The sequence below is a fragment of the Brassica napus genome, chromosome A6 (assembly GCF_020379485.1).
Source record: "Brassica napus cultivar Da-Ae chromosome A6, Da-Ae, whole genome shotgun sequence".
In the NCBI taxonomy this organism is placed as follows: Eukaryota; Viridiplantae; Streptophyta; class Magnoliopsida; order Brassicales; family Brassicaceae; genus Brassica; species Brassica napus.
The window spans coordinates 12,130,442-12,150,471 of record NC_063439.1 but is presented as its reverse complement, the minus strand read 5'-3'; the positions used below and the strand labels follow the sequence as shown (position 1 = coordinate 12,150,471).

Genomic DNA, 20,030 nt, shown 5'->3' with positions numbered 1-20,030 from the left:
CTAAAGAGTATAATAGTCAATGTAAGAGTCGATGTCAATGTCAGAGTGGATGTCGACGCCACCAGAGGGATAATCAAAACCACATCCATAAGCCCATGGATTATTATCTTTATCATCGTCATCATGATCGTCATCGTCAACATGTTTATCACCATCATGACCATCATCGTCGTTGGCATCACTTTTTTCACCATAGGCACCGCTGGTTTGAGAAACAACTGCCTCTCTTGCAAGTTTATAAACAAACTTAATATCGTTTCGGGCAACGAGAGTAGCTTCGCTAGAATCAAATTTTTTTCTAAGGCGTCCGACTTCTTCGGCAAGTACTTGGAGAACACCTTTCTCCTTAGGGTTACTTCTACCGGTTATCTGCCATAAAAGTAAGAGTCAACAAGATATATTTAGCTTTCTTTGAAATTCTCAGGAGGACCGCAACTGTGAAACATTAGTCTTGTGGCTTCTAAAACTTTAAAGGTTATATATATATAAACTCCTAAATCATATACAAAATTTTTATCAAAATTCTTACTAAATATTTATAATTCCACATTAGTTATTAACCATTAACGCCACCTGATAAAATTCCTTTTGAAGATCTTCATGAAAGTGTTCATAAAAGTCTGTTTTTTTGTTCATTAAGTTGCTTTTCACAATAATAACAAGCCACAAACTAGTTACTAACCACATGGTTAAGTACAATAAAATATTTTTTGTTTTTGTCAACTTATAAAATATTTTTTTTTTGCTAAAAAAGCAAACTAGACAAAGCTTAAATCATGCTAATAATACAATCAAATGGTTAATTAGGACTCCTTCCAATAAAGTAACAATAAATTTACTAATAGGAGAATATAAACTATATCTCAGAATATTATTCGACTAGTTAAGAACTAATACAGTTTCAACAATTGCTGCAAATGTTAAAAAGCTACTGAATAAACATGTAAACCCATCCTTTAGTCTCATAAATTATCTCCTAAACATTCGAAGTGATTTGTATGTATCATTACCACATTCATTTTCAGCATTGAAATAATTGTGACATGTACAATTTTCCTTAAGAAGATTTATATTTTGGCAATATTTTGGTAAATATGGTAATAACTATTAACTCTTATCACTAATGTAAATTTTCTATAGAGATATTTTTTTGACATGAATATTGAAATATATTAATATCTAAGAACTCATATATCACCACTAAATTAATATATATATTTATATATCACATTAATAAAAAAACTAAACATAATTAAAAATATATTTCGTACATCAACTTATATATCATATTTTGTATAGATATATACATTTTTAAAAACTTAACTGTAAGTGTGTATTAACAAATACTAAACTAAAGCAACACTAATCAGATAATTATTTTGATAGTTAAATTCTTAAAATTTATTTAAATTTACGGTTCATTTTTTTTTTGACAACAAAAGTATCTACAGACTCATGTGGAAAATTTATGGTTCATTAGATAATTAAAATTTTGATTTTACTAGTTTAAAATATTTAACTAAAATAAAAAAAAATCCGAAGTTTATTAAAATTTATATATTTAGGTATAACATATTTAAAAATAGATGAATAGAGATATCCTACTATATAAAAGGGAATAAATTCAAGGCTTTTGGGAGTATCCACCTCAGCCAAAATATTCCCATCCAAAAAGAATTAGAAATAAATGTCATTTAGAAGATAATTAACTAACATACGGCTTTTGATATTTCTAGAAATTTCAAATTTATAACTGCTAATTTATTAATATAATCATATATCTATATTGAATTATGTTATATTTTTAATCGTTAGACTTCAAGGGTAAATAAATTAATCCTAATATATAAAAGGGAATAAATTCAAGGCTTTTGGGAGTATCCACCTCAGCCAAAATATTCTCATCCAAAGAGAATTAGAAATAAATGTCATTTAGAAGATAATTAACTAACATACGGCTTTTGATATTTATAGAAATTTCAAATTTGTAACTGCTAATTTATTAATAGAATCATATATCTATATTGAATTATGTTATATTTTTAATCGTTAGACTTCAAGGGTAAATAAATTAATAGTTTATAATATATATAGTTTATAACTTTATATTGTAGTTATAAATAAAGAGAAAATAACCGGGGAGGGTGCATAAGTTCATGTAAAATTATGTAATTAAAATGATAAAATGATGAGTATGATGAGGTGAATCTAAGAAAATTTGTTGTACAAATTATGGTACTTTCTTCGTCCATTATAATGATTTAAAATAAAATATATATTCACATAAATAAGTCAATATTTGTTGGTTTTTTTTTGTAAGATGTTAAGATTATCATTTTCTGAAAGGTTACACTGTTGTTTTTAAACAACTTATTACAGCAAGGAAACAAAAACAACCAACAACAACTCAAGGTAAAAAAAATCCTTAAGGAGATCTTATACAAGAAATATAAAAAGAAGTAGAGAAGAGGAGAAAGAAGAATTTGCCGGGTAAGAGAGGAGACGGTCACGCATCATACGGTCGAGAGAGGCAAGGATGACTGATGTAGGTGAGGAGACAGCTGTGAACACACGAGCATTACGCTCTTTCCACAGCAGGTATATGGCAGACTGAAAGTAGAACTTGATGACTGGAGTAGCATGCGCATCTGCGTTGACGCGAGGTTAACTGATCCAGGCTGAAACATAGTGTAGATCAGCCGAAGAAGAAATCCAAACTTTAGCAGCAAAAGGCTCCCATATCAAACGAGAGAAAGAACACTCAAAGAAGAGATGATGGTGAGTCTCTATTTCCAGATTACAAAGGACGCACGTTCCGGAGACATTTAACCCCCAACGCCTCAAGCGATCCTTGGTTGGCAGTCTTCTCCGCAAAGCCAGCCATGATATAAACTTATTACGTTGAATATGTTCCTTGAACCAAATAGTCTTGTGCCAATATTTATTGTTGATAGTGTTTATATTCTTTTCTGACATTAGTATCCATATTTTTTAGTAAACTGATCCAAAGAGATTTGTTTGTGGAGCTAACCAAACAAGGATTATAGTGTTTACTTTGGAAAAAATAATAGGTTGAATGATAGATGGCGTGCGTGCTTTTTCACATGGAAATCTGCACATATATTAAAATTATAAGATTTGAATCATAGAGAAAATATAGTGTATATGACTGAAGTTGGTCTATTCTGAAACTAAAGATGGCTTAAATTTTTCTTTGTCAAAATGCATAGATGTGAATCTTATATGAATATAGTTCTCCATTGCTTATAGCAGTGTAATAAACTCCGTGTGTAAAGGAGAAAAAATGTTATATAAGTGAAAACAAAAATTATGATTTTTTTTCTTGTGCCTATAAGCTCTTCGCAATTTGAAGAAGAAATAACATATTGTGTGAAAATCTTTGGCTCGGTCAAATTTTATCCAGTTGTTTATAAAAGTGTTGTTATCTGATTCATGTAGTTTTTCAGTGTTGATTTAAAAGCCCAAAAAAACCCATTTATACTGACTTTTTTGATATTTTTTTCTGTGATTTAAATTTAAAAAGAGATAATACTTTCGATAAGTTATGTAAACTCAGAACAAGTATTTAGCTTTAGAAAGCATTTACAAGTTTCAAACTTATAATATATACATATATAATGTTTAAAATTATGCATAAAAACCTGTGTAAAATGTGTCTGAATATGTTTCTCTTCTTTAATGTGTTAATCGTACTATATATAACATTATTTTAAAATTTCAAAAAGTTTATGTCACATATAAAAAACCATCAATAAAAAATATAATTCTCTATCTACAACAAGAAAAATGAAAAATTATAAATATATAAATTTAAATTAAGAAAAACTAACAATGGAAAAACAAGAAGTTAATGTAAAAGAAAAAAACCGACAAATAATATTATAAATAAAATAAGTTTATAAGACACAATCCGCGCGAAGCATGGAAAAAATCTCTAGTATTTATTAAAAGAATCAATAAATACTATATATTAAATAAAAATAATTTTTATAAAAATAATTTTTGCTCTTTAATTTAAATATAAAAATCATAATATCCAAATGTAATAAATTATATGTTGTAAAATAAAAATGATATTTAAAATTATTATTTATGTCCATGTCGCAAGAAAACTAGTAGTTTAAAGTAAAACTAGGTAGTTGTCTGCGATTTTGCGGATACAAATATTGTAGAAAATATGTATTAAAAATATTAAGTAAATTAATTTTTAACTCAAACTAATTTGAAAATAAAAAATCTTAGTACTACATTATTAAATTGTGAGATTTAGTAATAATTCAACAACATTAATCTAATTCTTTAAAATTATTTCTTTTACATAATATGATCAAATAATTAACATTAATCTATTACAAATCTTTCATTGTTCTCCAAAATTAGCTTTGGCGATTTTCTTTCGTTATTATTGGATAATCGACTCTCACATCATACAAATTATTAGTCTAATTATCAATATAAAATCAGTAGTCTCTAAATCATCTCAATTTGTTTTAAGAAAATCACCATTTCTTTTGTATTTTTTCTTTTTTTTTATGAAAGATGAATTCTACCATGAAAATTCGATTTTCATCTCTTCTGGTTTTACAAACTGTATTGTGCATCCATTTGACACACACACACACATATATATATATATGTATGTACAGTGGGTAAGTATAAAAAAATTTAGGTTTGAGTCAATTAGTAAGCTGAATATTTATATTTTATTGTAATAATTATTGATACAAATATATTTCAATTTTTTTATAATTTTTTCTATGTATATTCTGACTTTCTATAATATAATGTACAAAATAACTTTTTAATAGTTATAATTACATCAAATTATCTATATTTAAGATTTGTTGGAAAGTTTCAATGATTTTTGCCTTATATGTGGTTAGTTTTATTTTTATATTTTAATTAAATACGACTAACATAGAAATACGACTAACCAATTAGATCAGCCGTTCGACGTAAAAAAAAATACTACTGACCAATTTAATGAAGAAAATTAATTTTTAACTTTCAACTACGAGTGATTCTTAAGAAATAGTCACCTAAATTACTTTTTATGTTAATGTTTATTTTTTTTTGTCAGCCTTATGTTAATGTTTATTAGATGTTTAATATAACTTTATATAATTTATAAATCCTTCAAAATATTTATGCAGATATAAATAGATTTATAAACCTTTACAAATGATTTTATAATTTTATATATTATTAATTATTTTAGAAACTCTTATAAATGACTTACAACCTCTTATAAGCATTTAAAATTTATGATAAGCCAAGATAAATAATTTTATATATGTTTTTTAACTTTTTTATAAATAATTTATAAAGTATGTATGGATTTTATAAGACAATAATAGTTATTATAATATTTTATATATGAATACAGTTTTTATAAAAGAATGTAAAATTGTTATATATGTTTCTATAAACTGTTTTTCGTTCATTATTTTATATAGTATATAAATATATAAAAAATCGATCAAAAATTTTTACTCTTTCGATAATTTTGATAATTAGTTACAATAAATTATTATTTTTAATATATAGATTATTTAGCAAGTATTATTATTTATTGGTTATAAATTTATTTATTTTTATTTGTAGACCTAATTAAAAACTATTGACCAACTAAATTATAACAATTTGTTTAGCATTTACCAATGATAATAGGAAGTAGAGAAACTTAACACTTACATTTTGGTAAATCTCGCAGTCTTTACAATAAATCACGACGTTTATGATCCCCAAATCGAGCGATTCACTTAATCCACGAATAAGAGCCCTAATTTCAACTTCTCTGCGATGAATCATTTACACTTGATTACAAAAATAACCTTCGGATTATGTTTATGGTAAGTCATTTACACTTGATTACATTCCGATTTCAAAAAAAAAAACGGGGATTTAACTAAGGCAGCATATTAACTCCTTCATAAGAGAGACTTTATGGTATGTTCGAAAATTTGGAAGGGTTTCATTTAAATAAGGCAACACAATAAATGTTTCTTTAAACGTGGTACAACTAAGTTTTTACGGTTTGAATTGGTTATTTTAACTTGTACGAAAGTTCATATCATAACCTGTACGAGTGTTCATATTTAATCTGGCAACAAGTAAACCATGTTTATCAAAAAACTAATATCAAATCGTTTATCATAATGTTCATATCATAACATGTACGAATGTTCATATCAAATCGTTTTATGATATTTTCGATTCAATTCCTCGAAAATCCCTTTCTTATTATTTGAGGAGCATTAGATAAAACTAACTTTTACTTTATGTGTTTATTACATATGTGTCATTTCCTACGTGGCATTACCACAAGCTCTCTCACACCTTATATTCAAAAACTCTTTCTTAACTAGACTAATTACAAAATTTGCCATTACTAATTACATTAAACCTTCCGTATATACTATAAGCTTATTGAGTGACAAAAACATTTATATCTCGCCTACTACTCTTCCATTACAAACGGTTTCATATTTAACTACACAGAGATTTTATTGCCATAAACTGAGATTCTTCATAATTATCGATTTCAATATGGCAATTCGTATAACCTGACTTAAATATTAATGCCTTTCTATATAGTTAGACTACATTAAGCATTATTACCCACGTTCGTACGTATGTATCTCCATATATGCTTATATGCGTGTTGCTATATAACGAATTCGTTATATATGTGTTGTCAATCACAATGTTCACGAATTCGTGTTGCTATATAACGAATTCGCAAAATTTTCTAGATATATACGTACACTTTAAAAAAAAATAACTTAAAACGATCCATTATATAGTATTTTTAAAAGTTAATAATAGTTTCAAATCTCCCCATTGTATGTTAACCATGTTTATCATTTCCATAACTATCAATGCAATTATGTAATCGACGACCATTTTAATAGAGTAGAGATTCAAGGCAACACAATTTAATACATTACCATTTCGGGTGTTCCCATAATATATGAATCAAATTTGAATCGTCAATCGCGTGATCGAATCAATTATTGTCAATGGCAATGTTAGCGTGATAATGACAACAAAATATACGTGAAAAGAGTAGTTTTCTATAGAAGTGATTTAACGGATATTTCATCGTTGTTATTCGAATACGGTTTCACCACGCCAAAGTTATTACGAAAACATGATTGTCCATCTTTGATTTATACATAAATTTTGTACCGGAAGAATTTTTACATTAAATTTGCGTGATTGGATATTCATATTGTTGCCTATTTTATGTAAAAACATATTGCATTGCAATACAAGTAGGCAAGTAGTATATTGAGTATTAATTTGATTACTGAAATATCGAAAGAGTCATTAACTTTCTTATGATTTGTTTTGTCTTAAATTCATAATAAATAATTATAAGTTATTGCACACTATTATACATTTTTTTTCTTTATAATATTTCTAATTTATAAATAAATCAATTACACAACCATAAAAAAACAATTAAGTTTACATTATACATACATGCACAATTTTAAAATTAAAAAAAAAAGCTGTTTTTGATCACTCACCCCGCGCAGGGCGCGGGTATCACTTAGTAACCAATTATTCCCAACACTTAATGCTTCAAAATGTTAAGGAAACACAATTGAATTGTTAACGTATTCAAGGAAACAAAATTCAAAGAATTGAAAGACTTACCTTAATCGATAGGAAATATTTCTGATATATTTTTTGCGTGACCATCACTGATTTTCCTTACCTATTTCACGATTGAGGTAATACATGCATTCACATATTTTGTTAAATAATGTTTTTAATTTCTCTAGATGATCTCTTTGCTATTGCTCATAATAGGATTGGAAACGAAGACTTCTGAAGGCATTATTGACAGCAGTTATTTTGTCTCTATTTTTTATTTTCTTTTGTTTTCTTATACATTGTTCCTTTTCTATTTTATTAGACTATTGATTATGTTTCATTTAATATTATATTTATAATTTACCCGCATGCAAACAAATATACAATTTAATTTTAAAGTCCATCGCATATAAATTTATATTGACATACTAAAATTCTTAGCTATAATCCGTACTTTCTTACATATATTTTTTTTACTATGACTTTAACTTTTATTATGTCTACATATTAAAAGTTATAATACTTTAAAAATCTTCTTGCTCCGAGCAGGGCGCGGGTTATCACCTAGTTTACATTATACTGTAAGTGTTTTGCATTTATATGTCTAATATATAAGAGACTATTTTCAAAGAATTTAGGTCAATCATATGTTGATACTTCAGGGAAAATGTTGCTTTAAATCATTTCAAGTCAATCTTTTTTATTTTACAATCAGTGTCTTCTTCGTCTCTTTCTCGATGTCAATTTTTTTTCTACAACATGAATCTATTTCGTCATCCCTGCAAATTTGTAGATGCTTCCTGTACATTTAATAGCATAAATTACATAATCAACGTTTTGACCCTTCGACTCTTCTTCCTATTCATTTAGGTTGATTTACATATAGATCTAGTGACAGTGAATATGATTCTCATTTTTCTCGCCCTCAGGTTTATGGCTTGTGATTTGTTTTTGCTAGCTTATATGTATGATCTTTGTCTTCGATTTTCTTTGGATCGATGGCTTATTCACATTAGGTTATAGAACAACTTCAGTTTTTTTTTTAAAAAAAAGAAGACAGAAATAGAACAACTTCAGCAAATACCTGATCTGAACACAATGTTTCATTCCTTTAGGTTATAAGAAAGACTTGCAACTTGCAAGAAAAAATATGGAGGTTGCTTCATAGAGTAGCAATCTCATGTTGAAGTCATGCATCCTGATGGGTTGGTACTACGTACTTTGGTTGGGTTAGAATCTCAAAACACTATATTGGTTTGTGAGTTTCAGAAAGTATGAGAACTTTGCTTTAAATTTCTATGCATGATGATGAATCTCAAAGTCCACACAGAAATTAAGGTAAGGGTTTATGTTAACGTATGTAACAAGCAACTAATGGAAATAATGAATGTCTACTGATGATTTTGTGTGGAAAGTAAGTGTTTTATTAATATTATGATTTGATACAAGAGTGGCGAGTCTGGGATATCAGAGATAAGAGAGTAAAAGTGTATTGAGCATAGTTTCGAAGTGTTAAGTCTTGGATCCCTTTCTCCTTCTCCTTGGTTCTCTTTTTATAGATGTTGAGGGGTGGATCGTAATTACGACATGGTCTGCGGCGAGTATCAAGTACCTTGAAGATCATCTTTAATGTGTAGATCCTCTTTACATTTGGTTTGACCATGTCAGCTCGGCATGGATTATATTCTAAGCTTGGGATGGGTCTTCAACTTTCGTGGGCTAATCTTGAAACACTCCGACCCATAAATATTTGGAAAGCCTTTGGAAATTCGAAGTAAAGTTGGGATCATCAAGTAAACATACTAAATACATAACCGTTATTAATAAAACCGATTTAAATAACGCAGGCAATAAGAATAAAGTTCGTAAAACTCCCATACAGTCCACAAAGTATGATACCAAGTCCTGATGATCTTCATTGTCCCGCACTCCGGTCCAAACAACTACTCCTTATCTGCATCACAAAAGGAGGCATGGACATACAAAAGTACTCAGTGAGGATATTCAAACCTGCTAACATGCAACCCGTAACATATCTAATATTAACAAATAATTCCATGCTAGAAACCTAACATTCCATTCCGTTCTAGCAACCTAACATTATATTTCCTTCTCCTACTTAACCATTTTCGTTTAACTAGTCATTAAACCATTCTAATATTTAAACATCATTTTAACGATTTTGTTTAACAAGTTTGAAGTTGTTAGTTTTCTGGTGTCAAATTTTCCTTTTAAAAATGTTAATGTATTAATTGGTTATCTAAAAATAAGTTGAGTACTAAATGGGAAGATGAAATATCTTATTTAGTAAAAAAAGTTATAAACTAATAATGTTCGGATTAGGTATTTATTATTTTATACAGCTATCTTATATATTAAAACAGAAGTCACAACTTTGATTCATGTGTGATTTTTTAAAAAATGGACCTAATAAACATATTCCTAAGAAGTCATGTTACATTTAATCTCTAATCTTATCATTTAAATTTTGGACCTACCAGAAATTTTTATTGGGGTATCAAAAATTGGATCTAAAGAATAGATGATCCATTAGATTTATAGATAATATAAATTTAATAGATATAATTTAATGTTGTAATACTATGCCTTCATATATAATATTACATATTTAAATATTTTTTGATGTTAACTTTTAAAATTATAAAGATTTTTTTTAAATAACAAAAATCATATTATCTAAAAATGATTAATATTTACTACCTTAAACCAATGAAAACTAATTTTAAACTATATAGTTTATTTTAAAAACTAAACAAAAACTATATGTTTAATTATTTACTCGATAATATAAATCTATGAAGCGAAATGTTTAATTTTAAAAAAACTTTCTAAATTTTTGAAATGTTACAATATCTTTCAATATGACAATAAAAAAATATTTTACTAATCTTTATATATATAGTTACGATTTTAATAATGAAATAATAATCCGAAAATATATATATATATATAGAAGAAGAAGATACAAATACATGTGAAAATTTAAAACAATCTATTCAATGAAAAAAATATAATAAAATATTTTAAAAATTGATAGACACATATATTATAATATGTACCAATTTAGAATTGAAAATAAAATATTTATATAAAAATAAATAAAAACAAAAACATCTGCGGTTGCGCGGATCGAGATCTAGTTAATTCTTAAAAAGTTTCCTTTTTAGATTGTTCTATTTTCAAATATATTTCTTTATAGATTAAGTAAATAGTTAGCTCTACTCTATATAAATTAATCACATTTTAGAAGTTTTACTTTCATATTATTTTATTATGTATTATTTTGTGTATAAAAATATGTTTCACAGAATTAAGATGTAATTTTTGTCAGAATCTAAATAATATCCATTATTCTTTGTTTAGATTTTTTAGCTTGTGTATCCCTGTTTTGTAGCAACAGCTTGTAACAACTCACGCAATATATTTCAAAGTAAATACAACAGAACAGTCAAGGAAAAATTTCCATTCTTATAATTTTAGATAGAATTTTACTAAATATTATCAATATATATTGAAATTAAAAGAATATAAAAATAATTTCATTGTGGATATAAGCCAATAATACAATGTTTTTGTACTTATATAATATATATATGTATTAATTTATAATTTTAATGAGACATATATTTACCTAAAATATCTCTTAAGATCATTTTTACTATCTTAATGAGTTGTGTCATATTTTGAACCGGTCCAACTCGGAAAATAATATTTATCGAGTTTCCACTGTATATTTTAATAGCAAATAAAAATTATATGAGGTAGTTTTTGGAATTTTTTTCCCTTCCAAATTGGTAAAAAGAAAATGAAACAAACTACAAATCAAATGTGGGTTTGGGACTTGTGATGCGTATGCCGTTTAGAGTGGATAAAACAACAGTACGTCACGGTTCGATTGCCGCAGACGACAGGATGTCCGTGTCGGAGATATTGGCGAAAGGAAAAGCATAGAGAGACTTGCTGACTCGTACAAATGGCGAAAGGAAGAGGAAGCGATGAAGGGTTCAGGGAGATATTCAAGAGGGAGATGGGCTTCTCTCATCCGAGGTCAATCTCTCGTCGAATCTCCGCCTCTGAGGTTCTCGTTTTTCTCTCTCTCTCGGGGAGGGTAAAGTTTGGTTCTTTTATGTCATAAGTATCAGAAAGTCTTGTCATTTTTCTGGATTTCTACTTTGAATTCATGGATGGTAGTGGTCATTTCCAGGTAGAAAGTGTCTAGAGAACGATCTTGAGTCCACACAATGTATTGATTTTGGCTAGTTTCAGGGGATAGTGAAGAAACTCGATGTATACGGGAAGTTAAATGGGCATGAAGGATGCGTCAATGCTGTGGAGTTCAGTTCCACTGCAGATATTCTTGTTTCGGGCTCTGATGATCGACAAATCATGCTCTGGAACTTGTTGAATGGAACCAGGACGCTGACTTATCCTTCCGGCCACTGTGAAAATGTGTTTCAGACTAAGTTCATGCCCTTCACAGATGACCGGACCATCATAACATCTGGTGCTGACGGACAAGTATGTGTCTGTTTTAAAATCATATATAGTATAGTTGATTTAAATCATCTGGTGTTGATTCCATTTTGCAGGTAAGACTTGGTCAGATCCTGGAAAATGGTAAAGTGGAGACGAAAAGACTCGGGAGGCACCGTGGTCGCGTGTACAAGCTTGCTGTTTTGCCTGGAGATCCTAACGTATTCTACAGCTGCGGCGAAGATGGTTTTGTTCAACATGTTGTTCTCTCTCATTCTCTATGGTATACTCATTTCTCAATCTCAGGTTTTCTGAACTTGTCTTTGTTTCTTCATCGGACAGTTTGATATACGAAGCAACAGTTCCACTACGGTTTTGTATTCCTCTCCGTTCACACACGGATGCAGGAGACATCACTCCAGCAGTAGAATCAGACTTAACTCTATAGCCATAGATCCCAGGAACCCACATTATCTTGCGGTTGGGGGTTCCGACGAATACGCACGAGTTTACGACACTAGAAGAGTACAGCTAGCTCCCGTATGTCGCCACATCGTACCAGACGCGCCTGTGAACACCTTTTGTCCTCGTCATCTCCGGGAAACCAACAGCGTTCACGTCACGGGGGTGGCATATTCCAAAGCCAGCGAACTACTGGTCTCTTACAACGACGAGCTCATTTATCTGTTTGAGAAAAACATGGGTTTCGGTTCGTCCCCCGTTGGTATCTCTGCAGAGAAACTACAGGAAATGGAAGAACCGCAGGTGTATACAGGTCACCGCAACGCGCAAACGGTTAAAGGAGTGAACTTTATGGGTCCAAATGATGAATACGTGATGAGTGGTTCAGACTGTGGTCACATCTTTATATGGAAGAAGAGAGGAGGTAAGCTTGTGCGGGCAATGTTGGGTGATAGGCGAGTGGTGAATCAGCTTGAGTCTCACCCGCACATAACGTTTCTTGCGTCCTGCGGTATTGAAAGAAGCGTTAAGCTCTGGACTCCAGTGTCAAACGATGTTATGTCTCTCCCAGAAAACATCGAAAAGGTAATAATCACATCTCCTCTGGACCAATGTGTTTCCAGACACTGAAGATGTGTTGTTTTGGGGAAAGCAGGTAACGGAATCGAACAGGGTAGGAAGAGAAGAGCAGTCGAGGGTGACATTGACCCCTGAAGTAATCATGCATGTTCTGCGGCTACAGAGACGTCAGACATCGGCTTTTACAGAGAGGAGATACGTTTTGACTGACGTGGACGGTGATGAAGAAAATGAAGCTCAGTTTATTTCAGGGTTAGTAGCTGGCGATGTTGACTCTTCAGAAAGAGAGTGTAATGTCAGCTAAAGTCCTAAACTAGTGTGCGATATATATACATAGTAAGAGTACAAGTGTTCTCTTTCATGTGTTTGAAATTTACTTGTGGGAGTATTTTACTTGTGTTTTGTAACTCTTAAGTAATGAAAATAAGAAAGAGGGACGGTTAGTGATCTTGCAAAAGGAAATCTCCTGATTAAGCTGGAAATCAACGGTTAAAACACAAAAGGACGTATCATAATCGTCACTCACAAGTCAAAAACTCGTGATCTACTAAGGAACTAACAACTCTTAATAAAAGGATATTGTCTAAATACTCAGCTATTGCCACTTTTTATTACTAGTACATTTTTGGCTTCGGTTAAGTTTAAACACACATGCAATCTCTTACAAATTCTCCAATGCCATTTATCTGTATTTCTTATTTGCAACCAAAAATGTAACCATACAAAAATTCTAATAGTTGAAAAGCAAAAAAAAAAAACTGAGTTAATCTATCAAGTCAAACAATTCATATAGAAATGTGGCCCTTAGTCGTTCAAAAAAAAGAAAAAGAAATGTGGCCCTTTTTAATGTACAGTTTGTTTCAGGAGACCTACTAAGGCCATTGTTTGTTTAGTAAAAAATAATGATCTGAGACTGAAGGAGTAAAGTTGTTAGCATTGACTTGTTGTTGTTGTGCAGCCTGAGACCTCTGCGCCAACAACTGATGAAGTCTTGCCTCCTTCTCAAAGGAATTTAGCTGAGAATAGAAACCTGATCTCATATCAAACTCTGCTCCAGTTTCCATCCCATTCTGGATTCTTCCTCTTCCAACCGCTAAAATTGCTGGATCAATAAACTCTATGTCTCCTGCAGTATTCAAATTGCTACTTGGAGGTGGTACATGATACGAGTTCCTTAACACAGAGGACGACGAGTCATGCAAACGAGTTCCTACAAATACAATGTGCTATTAGTATCAGCCTACGCAAAGCTAACACTAACTCATCGTTAAGAGTGTAATATGATACCTGAAACGAAATCAGAAGACATGTTCGCTCTTTCATGTGAAGGGAAACCAGGAGGAGGTAATTTGCTGGGAGCAGGAAATCCAGGAGGAGCAGAAACTTGGGACCTCACAGCTGCAAGACGACAACGGTGACAAGTTTAGAAATGCAGATGAATAAACAATCTTGAAGAAGTAGCGATATGATCTTTACTAACCAGGACTTTTGTAAGAAGAGAATCCAGGACTAGCAGCAAACTGTTCATATCCACCAGAATAATTAGAAGCAAAACCATTTTGACTCCCAAACTTATCATGATAGATATCCCGATTCTCTCCAAACTCCTGGATAGGCTGACCTCTTGACAACTGCCCATATATGCTGTAGGTATTATTATTATTATTATTATTATTGTCATATGCTTGATTATTTGATTCTTCATGCCGAGCAAAAGAGAATCTGGACTGGTCATTACGCTGCTTTAGAAGGTTAGACTGTTCCAGAGAACTGCCCCAATGATCACTCTGGCCAAGTAACTTTGCAAAATTGGGTGGCATAGTCAAGGATTCATCCCAGGGGTCAAAGTCCAAAATGTTTGAAATTATATCATTCTCTGCACTCTGAATGTTGTTCCTGCCTTCAGTATTAGCAAATAGAGAATGCTGCATACTGGAACCGGATCTGGAAGTCTCAGAAAATCCATTTGGATGATGCACTCTATCGCTACCTATTTCAAAGGAGGGCCCTGTATGTGAATCAAATCCACCAGAAGTTTCCCTGGTCTGGAAAGGACGAGAAGCAGTATGAACTGAATCCAGGATGGAACTTGATGGAGTACACCTATTAGTGGAGTGGCTAACAGCCTGTACATCACGCCTACTACTATTGATTGATGATAGACCATCCACTTCCAACGCTGAGTTGACTTGCACCTGGGATTGCAAATCTGATCTCCAATCCCACTCTCCACTTGAACCAGGAATCCTATTCTGTGATACGTCAGCTTCTGCACCAGTGTTTGTAGGAGGATTGTTTCTGCACTGCTCAAGATCTGGTACATTGTTACCAGGTTGTCTAATAGAACCTTGATCACAATAAGCACCGGAAGCCACTGGAACACCAGGGTCTTCATCTTTAGCATTTGTAGTTATCCCCATCCATGCAACCTCAGCCGCCAAGTTACTAACATTAGGTACATCTTCAGCGATTTCATTTGTACTATCAAAAGAATTCTCAACAGCTGAAGGCTCCTCGACGACTCTGCTATCGTAGGAAGATTCTACTATACAGGATACTTGATTACTACTCGGATCTCTATTAGGTGATACAGTTCTCTTGGACCCAGGATCAACTGCAATATTATTCTGCGAAGGCTTCGACATACCCGGTTTGCTTTTCTGAGCCAATGTTCGACTTTCTTCCTTATGAGGTGGTTTCTGAAGAGTGTTACTAGTGGATACATGCGAATGAGCTGCCTTTGCAGTAGGCTTAGCCAAAGTTCCATTCTCCGATGTAGATCTATGATTGTCCAAAGATCCATTTGACGCAGCCAAAGATTGCTGATTTGTTATACGAGTCCCCCTGCAAGACATTTTCGTTTTTATAAATGAACCATTAAAAACTTCACCAATACAACTGCTTGTGACACAGACTTACCATGATGCTGCAGCAGGAAGAGCAGTAGATCTAACAGAGCTCCCACTAGGTGCTGCAGTGACAGTCTGCAAAACAAATTGTACTAAATATGAAGAATCAATCTCAGACAGCATTGCTGTAATACAGAAATCCAAGGAGAACAATAAATCATTCAGAAAATACATTTCCACAATTCGTATAGCAGGGGTAAGTTTTTACATAATGCTGCATACTCTACTCAAGTTTGCAGTGAGCAATATTAAGATGCATTTAACCATATATGACTGGTCATAGGAGATCAAAATTGAATATCTTAAATTTTCTCTGAAACAAAGGAAGCAAGCCAGATAGCATCTTATGCATCAAGGTAGTGTAGAAACTTTATAGAGCTTACAATAGAAGGAACTTTTTCAATTGGTTTTGCAGTAGAACTGTCACTGCAATAAGCATCCAATGGTGGAGGTAGCACGCTCCCTGAACGGTTTTGCGGAGTATTTGTTGCTCCAGTGATTTGCTGAACTCTGCTCATTCAAAATTACTAAAAGCCTTAATTAATCGTCCAAAATATGAAAACTCCCGTCAATATATACGCTAGGGATAGTAAATGTGTACAACACGAAACCTTAGAATATATATGGATTAAAATTACCTTGTATGGGCAGGTATGATCTCATCTTTTGTAAAACTATCCTCTTGGGAACCAACCTCATGCAAATAGAGGCAGTCAGGATTGTTGCATGCCTGGAAATAAAAACAAACAATCCATAATCAAATAATATCAATTGCAACGAAAGAAAAAAACTTAAGATCCATAGAGTAGAACAAGAGTGCCTATCGGACATACCACATTTCTTAACCACGCATGACAATACTTGGTTGTCCCAAAACATCCCCTGCAGTATAGGAAGAAAAAACGATCATGAGCTCAATAAAGATAATTTACTTTTGTGCACAACGAGTGTCGAACAACAGGACGTTCGGCATGACTTACTTCAGTCCTTTACCATCCAAGATAAACCCATGAACAGACTGAATGCATCTGACAGCCTCTTCCTCTTTAGCATAAGTGATATATCTGGAGTCATACCCGTTTACAATCAGAAAGAACAATAATGGAAAACAAACATTTAAGGAAATCAAGTCATGTTAAAACAGAAACGTAGTTGATAACACTAGTAAAAATAAAACTTACACACTACATGTGTTGTTAGGGAACTGTTGGATGAGACCCGTTGCTGTCCTGGACATGGAAACCTTAAGAACCTTTCCATACTGACCAAAATAGTCTTTACGCTGGAGGATCTGGGAAAAGAAAAAACCCCATTAGTAAGCAGATGAGTATGAAATAATTAAAAGTTTGAGAGAATACATCTTCATCTGCTAGTTCAATGGGCAACCCGACAATGTAAACAAGATTTCTTTGAACCACTCGGACATTGGCTAGTTGCTTTCTGCCTTCAGAAGGTTTCAATTTTGACTTCTGTGTCTTTTTGCGATCCATGTTCCCTTCAGAGTTCAGTCTGAGAACAGGAATATATATATATATATATAGAAAAAATCAGCACAACAAAACAAAACCGCCAAAAAGACAACAGATGAGGTGTATATCTCAACCTCTCGGGATCAACAGTCATCCCGACAATTTTTTCCTTGTCATAGGGAGTGCGGCAAGCAGGACAACGCCCTTCTGATTGATCTTTCTCGGCCATGTCGATTATGTGATGCCAACACCAAACACAAATCTGAAAGAGATTGGTGTAAATACATACAAGATCGCAGAACAAAAGAAAATGATCTCTAACAATAGCTATCACAAAACATGGTTTTTAACATAACCATCATCTACAATATTTATATATATGCCCATAGATATACACCAAGACACAAGATTCAAAGTAAAGAATAAAAAGCTATCACAGTCAGTTCTACACAATGCATGCATGGACATGTAAAAGAGAGAGAGACCTGATAGCCACATTTGCAAGGATTCAATTGCTGGTCAGTGAGATCCATCTCCTCTGCACACAAAGGGCAAGTCTTCTCACCGTAGTCACTCATGGTTAGTTACTCCTGAATAAGACAAAAGAAAGCAAATGCGATATGAATAACAAAGCATATGCTAAAAACAGACAAGAATAATAAACCTACGTTCGTTCGATTCGAGTTAGGATAATTAACTGCGCTCTATATTGCTAATAAGCTAAACAGTGGCAATTCAACTGATTAATGATTATGAAATTTCTCTAAAGGAACGAAACTTTCAGATCGATATCGAGAATCAGAAAACCCAAATGTTAGAAAGGGCTCTCCGTAATTAAATCAGTGCATGCGATTGCGACGGTTCAACAGTCGAATCGTAAGCGGAAAGACAATCGACGATTCAATATTTACAGAAAAATCTAGTGCGTAAAATCAAAATCTCCGATGAGATTAGTAAAACCCAAACGATCCCGAAAAGAATTAGGGGGTTTTGAGATCCGGAAATGAGAAATCGAACATACGAGTGAAGGAAAGATGGATCGGGATTTGGGAGAAGTGGGAAGTGGAGATTGCGAGAGAGAGAGAAACGGATGGATGGCTGTGATTTTGGCCGCAGGCTTTTGAATATCTCTCTCTCTCTTCTGTCACAGATCCGCGTCGTTGTCTTGGTTGAATAATAATACAGTACTACCAAAGGGTTTACTGTACCCTTATATTCTTCCTTTATTACGATTCTATCACTACCCACCCATTCGATCACCTCCGGTTTAAGTTTTTTTTTTTTTTTTTGTGTGTGGTTGCTGTTAACCAAATAATTTTGCGGAAAAAAGAAAATTAATGTTTGTTGACTCGATTATATTGAGTCAATTTTTTTTTGAGCAAACATTAAATTTAGAGAAATTTGACTTTTATTAAAAGAACAAGACCCGAGTAGTTTTGTTTGATGTTTTAATTTAATAAAAACCATAAAATAATAAATTATTTTAATATAGTTTTTTTCTATATATTGTTTGAGATTTATCAATACTATTAAAACTGAAAGGCCTTTTTTGAAGCCCCCTTGGAGTTTTGAAGTATTTACAGATCTCTGCCACTTGATTATTTAAACCTATGCTTTTAATTAAATATTTAGAATCTTTTTTCTTTTAGTTTAATTAATTTACCATGACTAAGTATTTTTTTTTACTCTGTGTTGCTAGAAAGAAAAAAATAAACCTAAAACAGCGGAAAGGCGATAGGAATAGCGATTTTGAAATTCTGAAGATGAGAGTCGAACTTAGCCTAGATCTGATTATTGTGTCGGTTCCTATGGCTCATTATCACATGTTTTGTCCTCCGGTCATTCTGATTATGAAGAAGATGGTGAAAATGTTTAATTTGGGTTTCACGAGATGTGGTATAATGGAAAAATGAGTTACGATTGAGGATATATCTATGGGATTACCAGGATCTCATTAGAGATTTTCGGAAAGGAGTCAAGGAAGATAGAGGAGTTTATCGATCAATTCTTTGAAAATATGGACATTTTAATTGTGAATTAAAAAAAAAAATTGTAAGATCACAGTTTTCAAAAACTAAGGAAGGAAGATTCATAGTTCACTAAATGCTACACGTTTTATTGCGAGGAATCATAAGGGTTGGGTTTCTTTAACAGGAAATCAAAGATCTATGATCTGGCTACTTTTGGGAAAGAATGATGGAGATGTATCATGATCGTACTCTGGTTATACACAAATGGTGATGATTCTGGGTTCTCTAAACAAATCATACGAGGTGATGATTCTGGGTTCTCTAAAGGAATGGCGTTTTAATGATTCAATATGATTATTGGTTCTCTAAAGGAATCATATGAGGTCAGTTATGGTTATGGATTTTTATTTTTGAACGGAACATATATATGTATTGTAGTTGCTGGTAAAAATATAGTTATGGGGTGGGTGATGTATAGGGATTCTCGGTATGGAAGTTATTGGAGTTGTCGCTTTAAGGTC

The 20,030-nt window shown here is 32.0% G+C and overlaps 3 protein-coding genes across 4 annotated transcripts; 1 reads left to right on the top strand and 2 right to left on the bottom strand.

The window, feature by feature from the left end:
• On the bottom strand, positions 1–5,832 carry LOC106350166. The gene is made up of 2 exons (XM_013790090.1): positions 5,716–5,832; positions 1–369 (listed from the first exon to the last, which is right to left on the bottom strand). The coding sequence occupies exons 1-2, from the start codon at positions 5,830–5,832 to the stop codon at positions 1–3; spliced, it is 486 nt and encodes a 161-aa protein (XP_013645544.1).
• Positions 5,833–11,505: 5,673 nt separating this feature from the next.
• Positions 11,506–13,610, top strand: LOC106347510 (protein ALTERED SEED GERMINATION 2). Of its 2 annotated transcripts, none has more exons than XM_013787069.3 (5): positions 11,506–11,725; positions 11,914–12,165; positions 12,237–12,380; positions 12,463–13,167; positions 13,238–13,610. In XM_013787069.3, the coding sequence occupies exons 1-5, from the start codon at positions 11,621–11,623 to the stop codon at positions 13,463–13,465; spliced, it is 1,434 nt and encodes a 477-aa protein (XP_013642523.1). In that variant the 5' UTR covers positions 11,506–11,620; the 3' UTR covers positions 13,466–13,610. The 2 variants fall into 2 exon arrangements, with proteins under 2 accessions (XP_013642523.1, XP_013642521.1); XM_013787067.3 differs by having other exon boundaries at positions 11,555–11,725; positions 11,908–12,165.
• A 320-nt stretch (positions 13,611–13,930) lies between these two features.
• Positions 13,931–18,713, bottom strand: LOC106347511 (uncharacterized protein DDB_G0283357). The gene is made up of 13 exons (XM_013787070.3): positions 18,561–18,713; positions 18,025–18,129; positions 17,674–17,801; positions 17,429–17,579; positions 17,252–17,361; positions 17,051–17,134; positions 16,904–16,952; positions 16,709–16,800; positions 16,454–16,580; positions 16,081–16,145; positions 14,642–16,005; positions 14,449–14,559; positions 13,931–14,371 (listed from the first exon to the last, which is right to left on the bottom strand). The coding sequence occupies exons 2-13, from the start codon at positions 18,115–18,117 to the stop codon at positions 14,034–14,036; spliced, it is 2,712 nt and encodes a 903-aa protein (XP_013642524.2). The 5' UTR covers positions 18,118–18,129; positions 18,561–18,713; the 3' UTR covers positions 13,931–14,033.
• Between the last annotated feature and the right edge of the window lie 1,317 nt (positions 18,714–20,030).

What these genes read in the sequence shown, in the direction of transcription:
- LOC106350166 (XM_013790090.1), bottom strand. Translation starts at nt 5,832, where the DNA reads ATGATTCATCGCAGAGAAGTTGAAATTAGGGCTCTTATTCGTGGATTA. An exon ending in ACTGCGAGATTTACCAAAAT is followed by an intron (nt 370 to 5,715) that starts GTAAGTGTTAAG and finishes CTTTTATGGCAG; the next exon opens with ATAACCGGTAGAAGTAACCC.
- LOC106347510 (XM_013787067.3), top strand. Translation starts at nt 11,621, where the DNA reads ATGGCGAAAGGAAGAGGAAGCGATGAAGGGTTCAGGGAGATATTCAAG. An exon ending in CATCTGGTGCTGACGGACAA is followed by an intron (nt 12,166 to 12,236) that starts GTATGTGTCTGT and finishes TCCATTTTGCAG; the next exon opens with GTAAGACTTGGTCAGATCCT. An exon ending in TCCCAGAAAACATCGAAAAG is followed by an intron (nt 13,168 to 13,237) that starts GTAATAATCACA and finishes TGGGGAAAGCAG; the next exon opens with GTAACGGAATCGAACAGGGT.
- LOC106347511 (XM_013787070.3), bottom strand. Translation starts at nt 18,117, where the DNA reads ATGAGTGACTACGGTGAGAAGACTTGCCCTTTGTGTGCAGAGGAGATG. An exon ending in CTTGCAAATGTGGCTATCAG is followed by an intron (nt 17,802 to 18,024) that starts GTCTCTCTCTCT and finishes AATCTCTTTCAG; the next exon opens with ATTTGTGTTTGGTGTTGGCA. An exon ending in TTGGATGGTAAAGGACTGAA is followed by an intron (nt 16,953 to 17,050) that starts GTAAGTCATGCC and finishes CCTATACTGCAG; the next exon opens with GGGATGTTTTGGGACAACCA.